We start from the raw sequence: 17176 nt of genomic DNA on the forward strand, positions 1-17176 counted from the left end.
AACACAGTTATCAAATGCTGAAGGATTTAGATGAGGCATACTTCTTTAATATACAAAAATTTCCTTTTTACTTTAGACATATTATATAAATAGCTAATGGGTACATATATGTGTATATCATATAAGTGGTATTTGTCCTATGTGATTTCTCTTTTTAAAAGTACACAGACACACCATATATACATATGTATATGTGTGTATGTGTATATGTATACAAAACACACATGCATATATAAGACATGTTTATAAAGATACTACCTACTCCCAATTTAGAGTTTAATCTCTTTTTTCCCCTTCCCAGGAATCAGTATCTATTCAGTGTCATTATTTATGCAGCACATATGGAAATGATTGAGGACCTGCATTTTGGTGTTGCCTCTATGTTGGCTTTGGTTTGTGGGGTTTTTAGCTGCTATCTTGGTAATCTCAGCATCTAGCCCCATTGCTCATAGCTGCTCCATTTCATCCTTGGATATGAAGGACTCATCACCATGAGACAGTGGCTTGTTTTTATTTTCTTGCTGACAGCTAAGTGGTAATGCTGAGGAAATTTGCCAGTCGAGTTTGACCTTTGATGGGAAGCTGTTTATTTTATTTCATGTTTTATTTTTTTATAAAGTTATTTTATTTATTTACTTTTGGCTGCATTGGGTATTCGTTGCTGCGCGCGGGCTTTCTCTAGTTGCGGCGAGCCGGGGCTACTCTTTGTTGCGGTGCACGGGCTTCTGGTTGCGGTGGCCTCTTCTGCTGCGGAGCACGGGCTCTATGTGTGCGGGCTTCAGTAGTTGTGGCACGTGGGCTCAGCAGTTGTGGCTCGCGGGCTCTAGAGCGCAGGCTCAGTAGCTGTGGCGCATGGGCCTAGTTGCTCCGCGGCATGTGGGATCCTCCCGGACCAGGGCTCCAACCCATGTTCCCTGCATTGGCAGGCGGACTCTTAACCACTGCGCCACCAGGGAAGCCCAGGAAGCTGTTTAAATAAAATCAGATGATACGTTGGTTGTGCTTCTTACTCCCCACAGTGCACTACTGACCTTATTGGGTGATGTTTTCCTTCTGAAATGAAACTTAAAAAGCATAAAGACACAATTTACGAAAAAAATTTTACAGTCACTATCTGAGCTTCAAGTATTAGAAATTGGACAGTAGATAGAGTGTATACTGAGTCTTGTTTTTATAGTTTTGTCAATAACTCAACTATCTAAGTTCTAAGCCATGGTGCTCTGCTGATCTTTTGCCAATGAAATAAAACTACAAAAATAAGGTCACGTAGAAAAATTGTATTACATATTCTGCTGATTCCCTTTCCCTTTATCCTTTGTTAACCCCCTACCTCATAGGTTACATTTGTCATTTTGTTTTCTCTAATTTGATCTTTATTTCCACTGAGGGACAGAGTACAAGCCAATACCTGGTAGTTCAGAATGAAGGCTTTTTTCTCTAATTTCAACCGCCACTGGAATGTTCTCACCAAACTTCTTACTGGCTAACTTTCTTCAACTGAAATCATTTACTTTATTATACAATTGGTAGATCGAATCAGGCAATCTAAAATATTTATTGATATGGTTCACAGTTGGTGGTTTAGAGGAATTATGATGGGAACAAGGTATAACTATTTGTTGCCATAGGTTCTGATGTAATGGATTTAATTTCTTGTATATACATGCAGCTGTATTGTATCAGCCAGCTGTATTCCTGCATAACAAATCACCACTAAACTCATTAGCTTTGACAACAGTCATTTGTTATTAGAGTTCACATGTCTGTGCCTTGGCTGGAGGTTGGCTGTTTTAGGCGTGGAGGGTCAGGGGCAGCTGGGTGATCTTGCTGATTTCAGCTAGATTCACTCACGTGTCTAAGGCTGAGAGTTAGCTGATCTTGGCCAGGCTCATCTGGGAGCAACTCTGATTTATGTGTCTGTCCTCCTTCTGGGATCAGTAGATTGTCCTGGCACATCCTTCTCACAAGTGTGATGGCAAAGGTACAAGTGTGTAAGTTCAGCTGTACAAGTGCATTTCAAGACTTTACTTGTGTTACAAAGCTAACATCCTTTTGGCCAAAGCCAGTCATGTGGCCAATCCCAGGGTAGGGATTAGTCCTCAGTGGGAGGGAACTGCAAAATTACATGGCAAAGGACAGGGATAGAGGGACAAATGAAGAACTGGAGCCAGTTATGCAATTTATAACATATATTAAGGTACTCATTGACTCTTATTAAGTCAAGGGACTCTAAATGGGCCACTTGACTCACTAAGGCTTCTATCTAATAATTAGCATCATAAAATACAGAGCAGAGCAGGCAGAAGAAGGCCATGTCCATGTGTGATCATCCAGGGACAATATATTCCCAGTATAGGAAATTTAGAAATAGTATGAAACTAGAGAAAAAAAAAGTCACTCATGTTCTGAATTATTCTCCAGAGGTATTTTTACTATTTTGACATATTTCCTTTCAGTCTTTTTTTCCTATCACTTTCTTCATTAATAGTACATAAATTTATATTCAGGTTTTTTCCTTAATATTCTATCATAACTCTTTGCCTTGTTATTAAAAAGGGTTTAAACATGTAACATTACTGGCTGCATAATATTTCCATTGTATGGATGTACCGTAATTCATTCACTTTGCCCTTCCTTTTTACTCTTTTGGTTACTTTCAGTGTTTTGTGATTACAAATAATGCTGCAGTGAGCATATTTGTGCACACATCTTTTTTAAAAAAATTATTTATTTATTTTATTTTATTTTTGGCCGCATTGGGTCTTAGTTGCAGCACACAGGCTCTTCGCTGTGGCGCAGGGCTTCTCTCTAGCTCTGGCACGCAGGCTCCAGGGCGCGTGGGCTCCGTAGTTGTGGTGCGCGGGTTCCCGAGTGTGTGGGCTCTGTAGTTTGTGGCATACAGGCTCTCTAGTCGAGGCATGGGAGCTAAGTAGTTGTGGCACGCTGGCTTAGTTGCCTCGCGGCACGTGGGATCTTAGTTCCCTGACCAGGGGTCGAACCCACCTCCCCTGCATTGTAAGGCAGATTCTTTACCACTGGACCACCAGGGAAGTCCCTGTGCACACATCTTTATCTACATGTTTAGTTGTTTCTTTAATGGATCGGGAGATCTGGGTCCTGCCACATATTTGCTGTGTGATTTAGACCAGCATGTTAGTTTCCTCATCTATAAAAAGACATATCTGAGGCTGATGGCCTTAAACTTCTTTCTAATTCAAAAAATATCTTTCGAGGTAGAGCAATAAATTGCTGTACTGAAATGGAAGCATGAAGGCAACACCAGTTGTTTGTCCCCAAAAGGCTCAGGGGAGGAGAGGCAGCTTCCTTGGGCTTTTCTCTTGGAAGAGTTCAGGGGAAGTTTTGTTTCATAGTTCACGTATCATTATTTGTCCTTCGGTCTCCATCTCTGATACAGCAAAGATTATATAAAAAATTTTAAAATAGGGGTGTAGGACACTGAGCATTAAGAATATAAACTATCTTGACCTATTTTATGAATGTGTGTGCTTTGAGAATGGCTTAGCCGGATTGGAAGAACTAATTTCATTACCTGTCTATTTTGCTTGTAATTTTGTATTTGCTTTTTGTATTTATTTTTACCTTTTGTGCCTTGTGAATTATGTTTCATCACAGTAATTGTAACCACACAGCCATGGGATCTGGCCTTATCTCACCATTTCCTGGTAATTGCATGTGACCTTTTTCTCAGGGATGCCTCCTTAACTGTTAATTTTAATATCTACTGAGACTATATTTCATCTTGCTATCTCTCTTCCAGTCTCTGCTAGGGGTAAATATTGCTCAACGTGGACAGGCTGTAAGTGTTGACAAGGCAGAGGTATGAACACATCATTGCTGAGTGGAGCAAATGTGATCTGTGCTCTCTCTGTCTCTCCAGCCCCTCCCCACATCTGTCCTAAGCGTGTCTTCCTTACAGGTGACAGAGACTTCTCATTCCTAAGCTCATTCTGGGAGTGGCATTAGATACTTCGTTTGGCTCCTCATCCAGTTGCTTCCCCAAGCTGAGCTGGGGGGCCCATCTGCCCAGCAGGGTTCTGCATCACCTGCAGTGTGGTCTCCATCCTCTGGCTGCTTTCAAAAGGACCTTTGTTACCTGCCCCTCCCGCTCGGCCAGGATGTGGCGCACACCCCGGGAATGATGGAAATCCTCCATCACCCCATAGCACTCCGCAGCTGCATAGCACCAGCTCTAAAAGCAAACACCTTCAACCAACCTAAGTCTTGCCCGTCTTTATTTTACCTCAGGAAATAAATTGGGGCTGGAATAATTAATTGAGTCAATTATAAATTGGATTTGGGGGAAAATTATTTTCCATGGTCCATGTGAATCTAACCTTTCCCTGTGTTTGAAGGAAGTTGCTTATGAAATACAACCTTAATAACTGCGAACTTTAGTTTTTAGCTTCCGTGCCCACTCTTCCACTGCCCTCTTGACAGTTCTGAATGATGTTCATGTACCTTTTCATAAGAAAAGCTGAGCCCAATTCTTGAGTGTAAAATAATTCATAATGTGAATGACTTTGCTCCCCTGGACAGTAATAGCTCACGAAGCATCTGGTGTGTGTTTGTGTGTGTGTGTGTGTGTGTGTGTTTAAACGTTTTCATAAAGCAAGGGAGCATATCTTTGCTTTATTTTAGTCTCGTTTTAGTAAAACTGGTAACAGGTGAGGAATGCTGACTCTGGGAATCTCTGACTTGTTTTCTCTTGTTCTGCACCTGTTTGCAGCCTTTTTGCTGTTGTTCCCTTTCCTGCCCTCCTCCCTCCTTTCCCAGGGCTATGCTGAGGTACCTGCTCTGATGTAACTTGGTAAGAAATGCAGGGTACCATGCAGGCTCCCAGGAGAATGTCATTGAGTGATGGAGGTGCTTCTGTCTGTTCGGTGCTGTTGCTTTGTTGTGATCCCCAGGCCTGTGATCGTCACGAAAGCCAGAGGCAAGCCGAGACCAGACTTGGCAAGATGCCGCCCTTTCCTCTGGATGAGCATTTCATCCATTTCAGCAAGAGGCAGATGCCTGTTACAAACTCTGAAGTTTCCTAGAGGGCTAAGTAAAATTCTGGAAGCCTAGGTCAGGTGTAAGGCATAAGCGACATTGTAGAGAAGCAGACTAGGACCAATGATGGGGAGTGAGAAGAAAAAAAAAAAGAAAACAAATAACCATCCACTGGGGAGAAGGACAGAGACCTGTCTCCAGTCCTGTCTCCTGAGACCCTGGTTGACAACCATTCACTTCTTTCCTTCTTATTTTTAAATGTATATCTTTCTTTCTTATTTTTAAATGCATTTCTTTCTTTCTTTTTCTTTTCTTTCTTTCTTTCTAGATAATATATTAATTGGTTTGAAAACCAAAAAGTATAAAACACGACACACTGAAATTCTCTCTCCTATCCTATTCCCCACCCACCTAGTCTCCTTCCTGCTCTGCCCAGAGAGCCTAGTTTCTTTCTTTTATATGTATCCTTCCAGAGTTGCTTTAGGCATCCTTACACTCAAGCGAATGCAAGTATAGATTCTCACTTTGCCATTCATGTCTTCATCCATTTATCTCCTCTCTCACATCCTCATTTTATTTCCTTTTATTCTACTCACAATAATTCTTTGTTGGAGCTTTTTTTTGAGGAGAAAGGTCAGTGCCATTTGTTTTACTTATACCTGATGCCCTGAACAGATTCACATGTGTGCTTATCTTTTTCCCGCAGATGAAGTGGAGAGTGAGAAATGGTACCTGTCTACAGACTTTCCATCAACAACCATCAAGACAGAGCCAATCACGGACGAGCCGCCCTCAGGACTAGTTCCGTCTGTCACTCTGACCATCACTGCCATCTCCACCCCTTTTGAGAAGGAGGAACCCCCTCTGGAAATGAACGCTGGGGTATACTCATTTTTCCTCCATACAAACAGATTGGATCAAAAGATACGGATCCTTATTCTCCAATAAGGCATTTAATCCTTTTGGAGCTAGTGGTTGTATATGTTTAAAGATACATAACTACATATGTATGTATGTATGTATGTAAAAATGTATTTATGTATATATCTAGGATATGTTAATTTGGTGTCAGCATTGCTTATATCACTTCCTTTAAAGGCATTTCCAGAAAAATTGGTAGCAAGTCTCATTTCATTTTTTTCAATGATTGCTATTACAAAATTTTAAAAATACATAGATATCCATGGGGAAAAAAAATTCTCCCTGGAACTGATTTTTAAGCCAGTGGAAAGGGAGTGGTTATGATGATGATGTGATCCATGGCTTTCTGTGCCGTGGCAATAGGGAATGCTAGTGCCTGTGTAATACTTTACTTTCCTAGTGTAGTGTTCAGTTGCCCTGACTTAATTCAGGGATCTCCCACCTACCAATTCCTAACGTATGCCCCGTGGAAAACATACCAAATCGGGAATTTCTTCCTTGCTCAGTTCCACACCTACAGCAAGTAGGATTCAGTTTTACCCCACCTTCTCTTTGGGTATTTCAGTGTCTGGTGATGGACCAGAGTCATACTTGTACATCTTCTTCCAGATACTGGAATCCAGTCCTAGCTTTCCTTAAGTTCAAAGTCACAGGTTATAAACAATGACTCCACTGACAGTCTTTAAGTCAGATCTCCTCTGAGCGAGGTAGAGTGGTCCACCTGTTCAGGAAGAGGTAACACAGCAGTGGTGGGGCCACGAAGGCTCTGCTGCGTACTCACCCCTGTGCTCTTTACCTTCCATCCGTGTGGAAGATGAGGGACTGTGGACAGAGCACCTCTGCACTGCCCTCTAGAATTCCCTTCTCAATAGCTGCCTGAGTCTGTTTATCGGACTAGGCTTCTGGAGTCTGTATTAGTCTCCTTGCTCCATTAGATTTCAGTTCAGTTCATTTTCAAGCATGTCACTAAGAAAGGGCAGGGTCATGGCCTTGCCCCCCATGCATGGGCCAGAGACCTTTCCTCCTTCCCGTACTCAGTGTTTCACGGTTAGGTGCTGTCAGTTATCAGGAACCTGGAGAGAATGGATGCAGCTGGGTTCACACAATTCCTACCGCAGGACACACTGCTGGAGGCCATGAGCCTTAAAAACATACCAGACTATTTTGTGATAAAAGGCCTTTATAGTACCATAAAAACAATAGAAAGAAAGCACTGATAAGTGAGCCCTGGATTTTTTTTTTTTTTTTTGGCTGTGCCATGAGGCTTGCGGGATCTCAGTTCCCCAACCAGGGGTTGAACCCAGGCCACAGCAGTGAAAGTGCTGAGTCCTAACCACTGGACCACCAGGGAACTCCCAAGCCCTGGGTTCTTAATGTTAGAATTCTGAGGGTTCCGTCACCTGTGCTGCCAGGTTTGGCAATGAGGGAAAGGTTAAGGACGTTTTAGTCCTTGGACCTCCCTGTCCAAGAAGCAGCCTGCACTCAGCCGGGCCTCACCAGCCCCAGAGAAGTAGGGCTGCCCTGGGAGGAAGACACAGACGACAAATAACTTCCCCGGGGTGTTTCTTCAGGTTTGTTATTGGTTTTTAAAAACTGTGTTTGAAATTCTTCCTTTAGGTTGATTCCTCATGCCAGACAGTTATTCCTAAGATTAAGCTGGAACCTCATGAAGTGGATCAGTTCCTCAACTTCTCTCCTAAGGAAGGTGTGTCCACTCTCTCCTTTGGGTTAACAGATGTGGGTGCACCGTCTAAAGAGATGCGGAATGTGCGAGACAGTGCTGGGGTTGATGGTACCAAAGGCAGAACTTGCTTGATGAAATAGCTCTGTTCTTGATTGTAAATACAAACTTTGAAAGCTAAGTTTTTCCAGCTAAATCTTTAACTTTTACTCCTAGGCAGGGTGACTTTTCAGCATGTTCAATGACTGCTGTGACTTGGGTGCTGACAAGGGGACAAGGGGACCGCTGCCCTCAAGCCATCCTGTGGATAAAACCCAGCTCCCTGTCCTGGAGTGATGATCAGTAGGGGCAAATAGGCACATATCCGCAAAGGCACCTGGCCCACTTACAACAATTCTAGTTTAAAGCCTCTGTGAAGTGAATTCACGGTTTATCTGTCTGACCAATTCAATGTTTTTAAATGTTGATTTCAGATGACAGTTGTTGCAAGGAGCCTCCTTTGTTCCTGCATCCCACTGGGCTCCTTGCCATCCATTTAGAATTAAGTAGTGTCACACTTGGGGTTATCACACTTTCACTTTCTTCTTTCTCTGTGTCAGTCTTTTTCTTGTCCGGTATGAAGCCCATAGTCAGGAATCCTGAACGCAGACCCCTAAGTCTCACAGAGTCTAGGAAGCTCTCTCGGCATTTTTTTATTCTTTTCTTTCTTTTTTTTTTTGGCTGCGTTGGGTCTTCGTTGCTGCACGCGGGCTTCAGGAGTTGCGGTGAGCGGGGGCTACTCTTTTTTGTGGTGCGTGGGCTTCTCATTGCGGTGGCTTCTCTTGTTGCAGAGCACGGGCTCTAGGTGCGCGGACTTCAGTAGTTGTGGCACTTGGCCTCAGTAGTTGTGGCGCACAGGCTTAGTTGCTCCGTGGCATGTGGGATCTTCCCGGACCAGGGCTTGAACCTGTGTCCCCTGCATTGGCAGGTGGATTCTTAACCACTGTGCCACCAAGAAGTCCCTCTCAGCCTTTTTAATTGAGTTACTTTGCACAGATCCTGCTCTTAATTCTGTGCCTTCAGACACGCCATCCCCTCCCTTTTTATTTATACTTTTGGCACAAGGTTAGAAGGATAGCTCATCGGTGTGGTTGACAAATAGGAAATTAGTATATGCACTTGTCATGGGAAGGGTATCCGTGCTACGGTGTAGATGTAATGTGCAGATGTTACATAGGAGCAGTGCTCACGGAAACAAAGTCTACCTTCATTCCACCAGAAACATACTCAGGATTTGATCCGTGACAACTTAATCAAGGTTGGCATTTACCCTTTATCATCAGTAAAGAAAGGATTCTGTTTTTAAAATTAGAAATATGGACTAAAATCCATATTGAGACAGTATTTCTTTTCACTGAGTGACATACGTTTTAGTGCCTTTCAGCTTTATATACTGCTCCAAATTAATTCCTTTCATTTTTGTGACACCGGTTACAACTATCACATAAATCTTGCTTTTTTAATCTATGTTGCAATATGCTTCAGAAAATGTCACAACTGTACCAGTGAATCCCCTAGTGGCTTCAGAATCTGGGATCACTGGAGGAGAAACGTTTCAAGGGTAAAGTAAATGGCCGTCCTTCCTCATCCTAGATATACAGAGAGGAGGAAATTCAATATCCTTGAATGCAACGGGGCTTCTAGGCAAAGTAGCCGGTTGTCCCCAGCCCTGTCAGTAAGTAATCCAAGAGCTACATTTCAAGTGATATTTAGAAATCTGATACCGAGGCACCTGTGGCCAGGGCAGTAGCTCTTAATAAGTAGGTAAGAGGAGATTGGAGTTTGCTTCACTTTTCCTGCCACGCCATTTTCATTTTTTGTGGCACACCTTCTGCTTGGAAAGGAGAAAGGTATTAGAATAATTAGGGCTGTGCCTAGTGAAAGGGACAAGTGAGCTCTGGTATTCTTGGTTAGTTCTCCAGACTAACCGCTCAGCACGGCAGACAGCGGGAGCCCCTGTTAGGTCTGGCCACTCCTGGGTTTTGTTTTGTTTTGGTTTGGTTTTGGTTTGCTTGTTTGTTTGTTTACCATGGTTAAAAGATAAACATTGTTAAAAGATAAACTCTAAAAAATTTAAAATTTTAAGAGCTTATTTGAGCAAAAATTAGTTACATTCTGCAGCATCAAACCAGTAAAAAAAAAAAAAAAAAACCAGTTACAAGTTTCCACCGACAGGAGCTGGGGGGAGACTTTTATAAAGAAAAGGTGGAAGCAAAGTAAGGAAATTATTTTTTTTTTTTAATTAAATTTTTTATTTTATTTATTTTATTTTTGACTGCGTTGGGTCTTTGTTGCTGCGCACAAGCTTTTCTCTAGTTGCGGCAAGTGGGGGCTACTCTTCGTTGCTGCGCAGGCTTCTCACTGCAGTGGCTTCTCTTGTTGCAGGACATGGGTTTAGGCGCGCAGGCTTCAGTAGTTGTGGCACGCGGGCTCAGTAGTTGTGGCTCACAGGCTTAGTTGCTCCACGGCATGTGGGATCTTCCTGGACCAGGGCTCAAACCTGTGTCCCCTGCATTGGCAGGCAGATTCATAGCCACTGCACCACCAGGGAAGACCACAGTAAGGAAATTATTGATTGGATATAACTTAAAGCCAAGTTGGCTGTTTGTGACCGGTTGTCCTAGGTTTCAGTCTGGTAACCTCAAAGCATTTAGAGGCTTAGATTTTGGGTTTGCCTACGTAGGGCCACCAGAGCACTGGAGCCACCCCAGTCTGATGGCTTCCTTGCTTAATTCATCTGACACCACAGAGTGCCATAGGTCGTCATGGCATTGGGAAAAACTTGGTTAACACGCTTGGGACTCCTTCCTAAGTGAGCACATAAGTTTAAGGTGCATACCTACCCTCCTTAGCTGCCTGGAAGTGGTGGCAGAAGAGTTGGCAGTGGAGATGCATAGGATTGTTTTAGAATATTCTTTAGCTTTAAGAGTGCCCATGGACTCTAAAAAACCAGGGAGCTCTTGGGCGGAGAATCATCTAGTGAAAAGCAGTATGTTAGAAAGAGAAAAGAGATGGGTTAGAGAAAGAGAGAGAAAGAAAGTGTGCTGTGAATGGGAGTGGGCGCGGGGGTTGGCAGAGAGAGACATATCACCTGTGGTTACCTAGGATATTCAGGGGTCTCAGTGGGCGAGCGAGCCGTCTGGTTGCAACTTGTCACCTCCAAAGGCAGCTATGGGGGGACCCTTTCTCTTAGGTGAGAAGCCGTGTGTCAGAAAGTCTCTTCCCATTCACAGTACATCAGGCAGGAGACCGAGGCCTCACCATGGCCCCAAGCTGTTCTCTGGCCGAGGAAAGCCAGGTGTGTATGAGGCCTCCAGGCTCCTTGCCCAGTTCAGAGCCGCTGTACTCAGGGGCCGCTGTACTCAGGGCTCTGTTGTCCTGGGGGCCCCAGGAGGGGTGTGGAGTGAAAGGTTTACCCAAGGTCATGTTCCTTGGCTCAGGAACAGCAGCTGGCTGTCAAGGTATTTCAGCACAACGTGAAGATTTGCAGGTCAGAAAAAGAGTGAGACCCCAAAGCTCGTTTGTCAGGTTGAACTCAAGAGTGGATTCCTCCCTCGGGAACCCATCCCTCGTGCCCTGGAGATGCAAGATTGGCCCCGGCTAAGGCTCAAAGGCCCCGGCAGAGTGTGTGGGCGTCTCCCTGAGGAGAGGCGAAGGACGCTTAGATGCTGGAGGACTTTGTGGGAGGCACCCCTCCCCCAATTGGTCTTCCAATGCCCACCTGTCTATCCACAGATGGATTGGGTATTATCTGAATCAAGAATGCCTGGCATCTGGCCTATGGGCCCTACCATGCACATTCCTCCAGAAACAAATGAGCTTTTCTCAAACACTCATGGGCTCCCTGCTTTTGCTATTAAAAAAAAAGATCCTAATACATTAACATGGTTTACAAGTCAAACTATGGAAACTATATGAAATGAATAGAGGGAAGGCTATGCCAGCACCGTCCCTACCTACTGTAATTTCTCCTGCCCCCATTACGTCATAATTTTATTAGTTTCTTATATACCTTCCAGAGTTTCTTTACGCAGATACAAGCAAATGGGGGTCTGTATTCTCTTTCTCTCCTTTTTCATACAAAAGGAGGGCTACTTTATATACTGCTTTGCACCTTGATTTATTCCCCTCCTCTATAGGCTGAGACCAGCAGACAATAATGTCACATCTACTGAAACCCCCATTGACCAAAGTAAAACTGAAAAACCCAATCCAAAAATGTATCCAAAATAAAGCCTGAAAATCCAGCCAAGAGCACCTGCCACGAGGCCATATCAAGGACTGCGGACTTGGAACCCAATAATTCAACCTTTCAAATTTTTTGAAAGAAACACTCTTAAAATTTAACCTTAATAGTAATACATCTTGGAGGCCTTTCCATATCCACACGCAGAGATTCCTCATTCTTTTGTTCGGCTGTCCTGCGTTCTGCTGTAGGGATGTTGAATGTTGAACTGCCCCAAGTCCTGCTCTGTTGCTCCCTGATGGATGCAATCCGTTCTTTTCCCCTCAGCCTCCGTGGACCACCTGCACTTACCGCCCACCCCTCCCAGCAGCCACAGCAGCGACTCAGAGGGCAGCCTGAGCCCCAGCCCGCGCCTGCACCCCTTTGGCCTGCCGCAGACCCACAGCCCCGCCAGGGCCCCAGCGCGGGCCCCCTCGGCACTTGCCAGCTCCCCACTCCTCACCGCACCGCACGTGAGTGTCCCCTGCATCCCTGCACCCCCATCCCCCATTCTGTCACTCGGACCTTCACCCAGCGTGGGTACCGTTCGGAGCCTGTAGGAAGTTTTAGGTCTAACTGCTGAAGCAGGGGGATGACAGTCTTAAAGAACATTTTCTAAGAACTGCCTGTGACCTCATCATGCTAACACATTCTCTTCCTTTCCTGTGCACACTTCCAGTTTTTATTCACATGTTTCTTTTTTATAGCTACAAACATGAGGAATAAAAATGTGTTGTTATTCTTCTCAAAATTGTATCACAAATATTTATCATCAATTAGGCGGTCTTTATGACCTATGATAGGAAATAATTTATTTTTTAAATAAGCAATCTTTGATGAACTGAAAAATCACTCTGAGAGTAAATGCGTTGATGTCTAAAGCTCAAAAATATAATTTAACCCTTTTTGTCTCTGGTGCAACTCTTAACCCAGTGACTCAGGATAGAAATCATGAGTCAACATTCATCCCTCACATATATACTTTTTCCAAATAAAAATTAGGGGTAGGGCTTCCTTGGTGGCGCAGTGGTTAAGAATCCGCCTGCCAATGCAGGGGACACGGGTTCGAGCCCTGGTCCAGGAAGATCCCTCATGCCGCGGAGCAACTAAGCCCATGCGCCACAACTACTGAGCCTGCGCTCTAGAGCCCACGAGCCACAACTACTGAGCCTGTGTGCCACAACTACTGAAGCCCACATGCCTAGAGCCTGTGCTCTGCAACAAGAGAAGCCACCACAATGAGAAGCCCGCACACCGCAATGAAGAGTAGCCCCGGCTCACCGCAACTAGAGAAAGCCCGCATGCAGCAACGAAGACCCAACACAGCCAAAAATAAAATAAAATAAATAAATAAATTAATTAATTAAAAAAAAAATTAAGGTTAGATAATTAACTTCTCATTGTTCTGAATAGTCGATTGATTTCTATGAGGATTTAAAAATTAGCCAGCCTTATTGAATTTATAATATCACATAGAGCAAATTTGAATGAAATGAGTTATTTAAAAATTCTTAGAAGAATCATGTATTAATTAACATAATTTTGAAAATTTGAGTTCAGTCTGTGTCAGAAACTCAAAGTTCTAGATCTGTGGCCACGTTCTTATATTTCACTATTACCAAGGGCCAGGGAATTAACTCTTTCCACTCCACCTTTGCCTTCTCTCCTCTAACCCTTCACTCCTTTGATTACTGAAGTAGTGTCCATCCTGTGGATTTGTGGGTCCTACCACAATTAATCCATTCCACGTGGTCATGGAGGAAATCCTTCCCATATCATACCCTGGCTCAGCATCTGTGTTGTTTCCCTATTATCTGTTGGCATCAAGCCCTCATACCTCTGCTGGGTACAAACACCCTCCTACGTGCCCAACCTGCTGCTGCTTCCAGAACTCCTCACCCCGTCTACGCAGAGTGGCTTCTTCAGTTACTTTTTACAATACTGCCTTTGTTGTAATGCCCTCCTCTGTGTAAATCACCTCCTTTCTTTCAGGAAGCCCAATTCAAGCCTTATCTGCTACCCTAAGCCTTCCCTTATCACACAGACTCACATAAGCGTTCTCCTTCTTCATATTTTTAATGTACCTTGAGTGAATATTACAGTCTAGCATTTAATTGCTCTCATTCTTTTCACGAGTTTCAATTCAGTCTTGGTCTCGATCATTAGCTACTTAAGAGACGGAGTTCGTTTTGATTCTTCTGTGCATCTAACGTGGAGCTAATATGCAATAGGTACTCCATTTATTTGACTAATTATAAACACATTGTCCTAATACGGGTGAAATGAGATGAGCTACAGTTCTCATCTCCACTGATGATGGACAGTCTGGGACTGTGCTGACCAGTGAATTCCGTGGAACATGCCTGCAGGTGCGTCCCTAGGAGCCCTGGCCCCTTAGCTGGAAGTAGAGGTCAAGAAGCAACTCCTAGTATATAGAGAGCGTCTTGCAAAATGGCATCTTTAGGAGAACAACAAAACTTTCCACAAACAGAGTTCCAAGTGAATCCTTCATCACTCCGAGGACAGGAAATCTCTAGGGACGTGGGAAATGAATTCTATCCTTTCATTTTGATGTTTTAGCCAGGAGGGTACTTTCTGGGAAATAATGGGTGGGTGGAGGTTTCTTTACCCGTTCCCTTATATTATAATCCTTGGGTTGTAACACTCACACGAGTGTCTTTTGCATTTTTGCTTCCACTTCAAAGTGCCCGTTTCTCACCAAAAGAGATGGGCCTCCTTTTCCCTTAGCCATTGGCAAGACGTCATAACAGACCCTCCTCACCCCTCAGGAGGTGTTTCTCCGGTGTGCCTGGCTTTTCCTCTTTGACCCTTTTCTGCTCCTTGGTCTGCACAGAAGCTGCAGGGATCAGGCCCCCTGGTCCTGACGGAGGAGGAGAAGAGGACCCTGATCGCCGAGGGCTATCCCATCCCCACCAAGTTGCCCCTGACAAAATCAGAGGAGAAGGCCCTGAAGAAAATCCGGAGGAAAATCAAGAATAAGGTGAGCCCTTCAAATCCAGGTACTTCTGTGAGCAGAACCCGGCCAGCATGCCCACCCTCCCTTCCTGGTGGCCAACACCGGCCCGTCCCATGGTGGGGACCAAGGCTTGCCCCTGTCTTCCCCCAGACCTCCCCATACATCTTCTGGTCAGTGGGCCTCCAGATCGGGCGTGCACACTCTGCGGTGCCTCAGATGACCTATACAGGGGTGGGAAGAAAATATTAGAACTCCCATTGCCATTTTGAAAAAAATCTCAGCCTTTAAAATTTGTTTTATTAGACGCACAATATTTCCCTCTAGTAGGCATGTATATAATTTATAAATGAATAAATATAAATGTATTATGGGTGCTTGCTTAATTTTTTTTCTTGATAGAGGTTTTTGATAAAAAATTCTGCAAAAAAAAAAAAAAACAAAAAAACAAAAAACTACTCTTTGAAATCTCCCTCACATGCCTCTCCTTGTGTTTATTCCCATGCCACTTTATACATACCTCTTCATAGTTCATTGCCGTGATTTGTTTACTTGTTTATCTCTCCCATCAGTTTCAAATATTTTAGGGATGAAAACTTCATCTTGCATTCTGTTTGTTCATTTTTTTTACTTTGTTTGCATATTAAAATTTAATAGAGTATCTAGTTATCAAACCTAGAATAATTTCTTAATCAAGTTAATGCTTGGTAAATTAATGACACTGCTTTTAATATTAAAATGAAACAATTTGTATGAGGAATTGTTGCATTGCAACATTTCCAAAAGCGCTTATTTTATTTAAATCCCTGATTTAATATTGGCTTGATATTTATACAGGGTGTCTCTTCTGACCATCTTATTGTGGCAACTGACCACTTTTTCCTTGGTTGCCCAATAATGATTAACTAATCATACATGCTAAGAAACAATTTTTCTGTTAACTTAATTGACTTGGTTCACATATGAATGCTTATAGTAATTACTTTTCTGTTATCAATATCATACATTGTAAATCAGCTGCACAGTGAAAAACACTGTCTATCTGGATGTCTTCATTTGTAATTTATGTTGTTTCTTGTTTACCCAGTCACATATACCAAATTTAGAAGATGTGTATGGGGGTGGAAGAGCAGCCAAACTTCTATATTTAAATTATAAAAAAGTAATGCATAAGAAAGAAAATAAATATTTAAACCATGAAAAAAAAAAAAATTCTGCAGACCACTGTTCTATACCTGGGTCCAGCAGTCTCCTAGTCCTAGGCCCCTACATTGGGGATCAGGGGTGCAGAGGCCCTGAGGCATGGCTAGGGCGTGGGCAGAGCAGGAGGGAGGAGACAAAGAGAGAGGAAGGAAAGAGCTTAGAGTTAAAATTCTTCGTCCATGTGCAGAACCGCCAGGGAATTTTTATACGACTAACCCCAACTGGCTTATATTATGTATTATAGTTGAGCCAACTAGGTCCACAGAATTGAAATCATTTATCTAAGACCATACAGATGGTTCGTGACCCACATGTTCCAGTCTGACTGCTGGACCACTGTCCTTCTCACTGGGGGCCTAGTGTGTTGTAAAGTAGATGAGAACATCAGCTGGTTGAAACCAGGGAGGACAGAAGAGGTGATTAGTAGATGAGCCAGTAGGTTAAACAAATGGGAAGTGGCCACAAAAGTGAGCAGGGCTTTTGTGATTGCTTTGCTCATGGCCTCTTGTCATACTGGTTTACTGAGATAGCTGGAACATAATCCTTTTTTCTCCCCTTCCATTGCAGATTTCTGCCCAGGAAAGTAGGAGGAAGAAGAAGGAATACATGGACAGCTTGGAGAAAAAGTAAGCCTCCTGCCAAACTGGTTGTGTGTATTGAGCAATTCATGTAGAGAAATGTAAGTGCGGGGGAGCCCTGCTTTCTATGAGAAGGGGGTTCAATTTCTCGGTCTGGACCCCAGCAAAAAGGCTGTTGGTTTATCAGCTATGTTTTGCCTGCCACCTAGTGGTTTTTAGAGGGGAAAGCTTATAGATCTGGCAGGTGATAAAAAGTACATTCAATCTTAGTAGGCATTTGTACCGCACAGTTTCCGACCAGGGGTCCTTAAGTCCCTGAAGGCTTCCTTTCAGATAAGTACAAATACTAACCTTCATGCGTATTCCTGGACTCCTCAGAGGAGAGGTGCTAATTAATCAATTCCTGTTGGCCACACTCCCTCGCACGCTAGAGAAAGCAACAGGGGATGAAGTAAGTAAGGCAGGTTGGCGTTCTTTTTTTTCTGTCCACTATAATTTGTGTTATAGGTGAGTGACTTTTCACAAAAACACTTGAAGGCACC

At 43.5% G+C, this 17176-nt stretch overlaps 1 protein-coding gene across 1 annotated transcript in view; it reads left to right on the forward strand.

Annotated features, from left to right (window-relative positions):
* Positions 1 to 17176, forward strand: part of CREB3L2 (cAMP responsive element binding protein 3 like 2) — a 121004-nt gene that overhangs the window by 85329 nt on the left and 18499 nt on the right. Inside the window, exons 3-7 of the mRNA XM_036863271.1 lie at positions 5720 to 5895; positions 7552 to 7639; positions 12168 to 12352; positions 14734 to 14880; positions 16624 to 16682. Coding sequence (XP_036719166.1) covers positions 5720 to 5895; positions 7552 to 7639; positions 12168 to 12352; positions 14734 to 14880; positions 16624 to 16682 — 655 coding nt within the window. The remainder of the gene's footprint in view (positions 1 to 5719; positions 5896 to 7551; positions 7640 to 12167; positions 12353 to 14733; positions 14881 to 16623; positions 16683 to 17176) is intronic.

Source organism: Balaenoptera musculus, chromosome 9, assembly GCF_009873245.2.
Source record: "Balaenoptera musculus isolate JJ_BM4_2016_0621 chromosome 9, mBalMus1.pri.v3, whole genome shotgun sequence".
Lineage (NCBI taxonomy): Eukaryota > Metazoa > Chordata > Mammalia > Artiodactyla > Balaenopteridae > Balaenoptera > Balaenoptera musculus.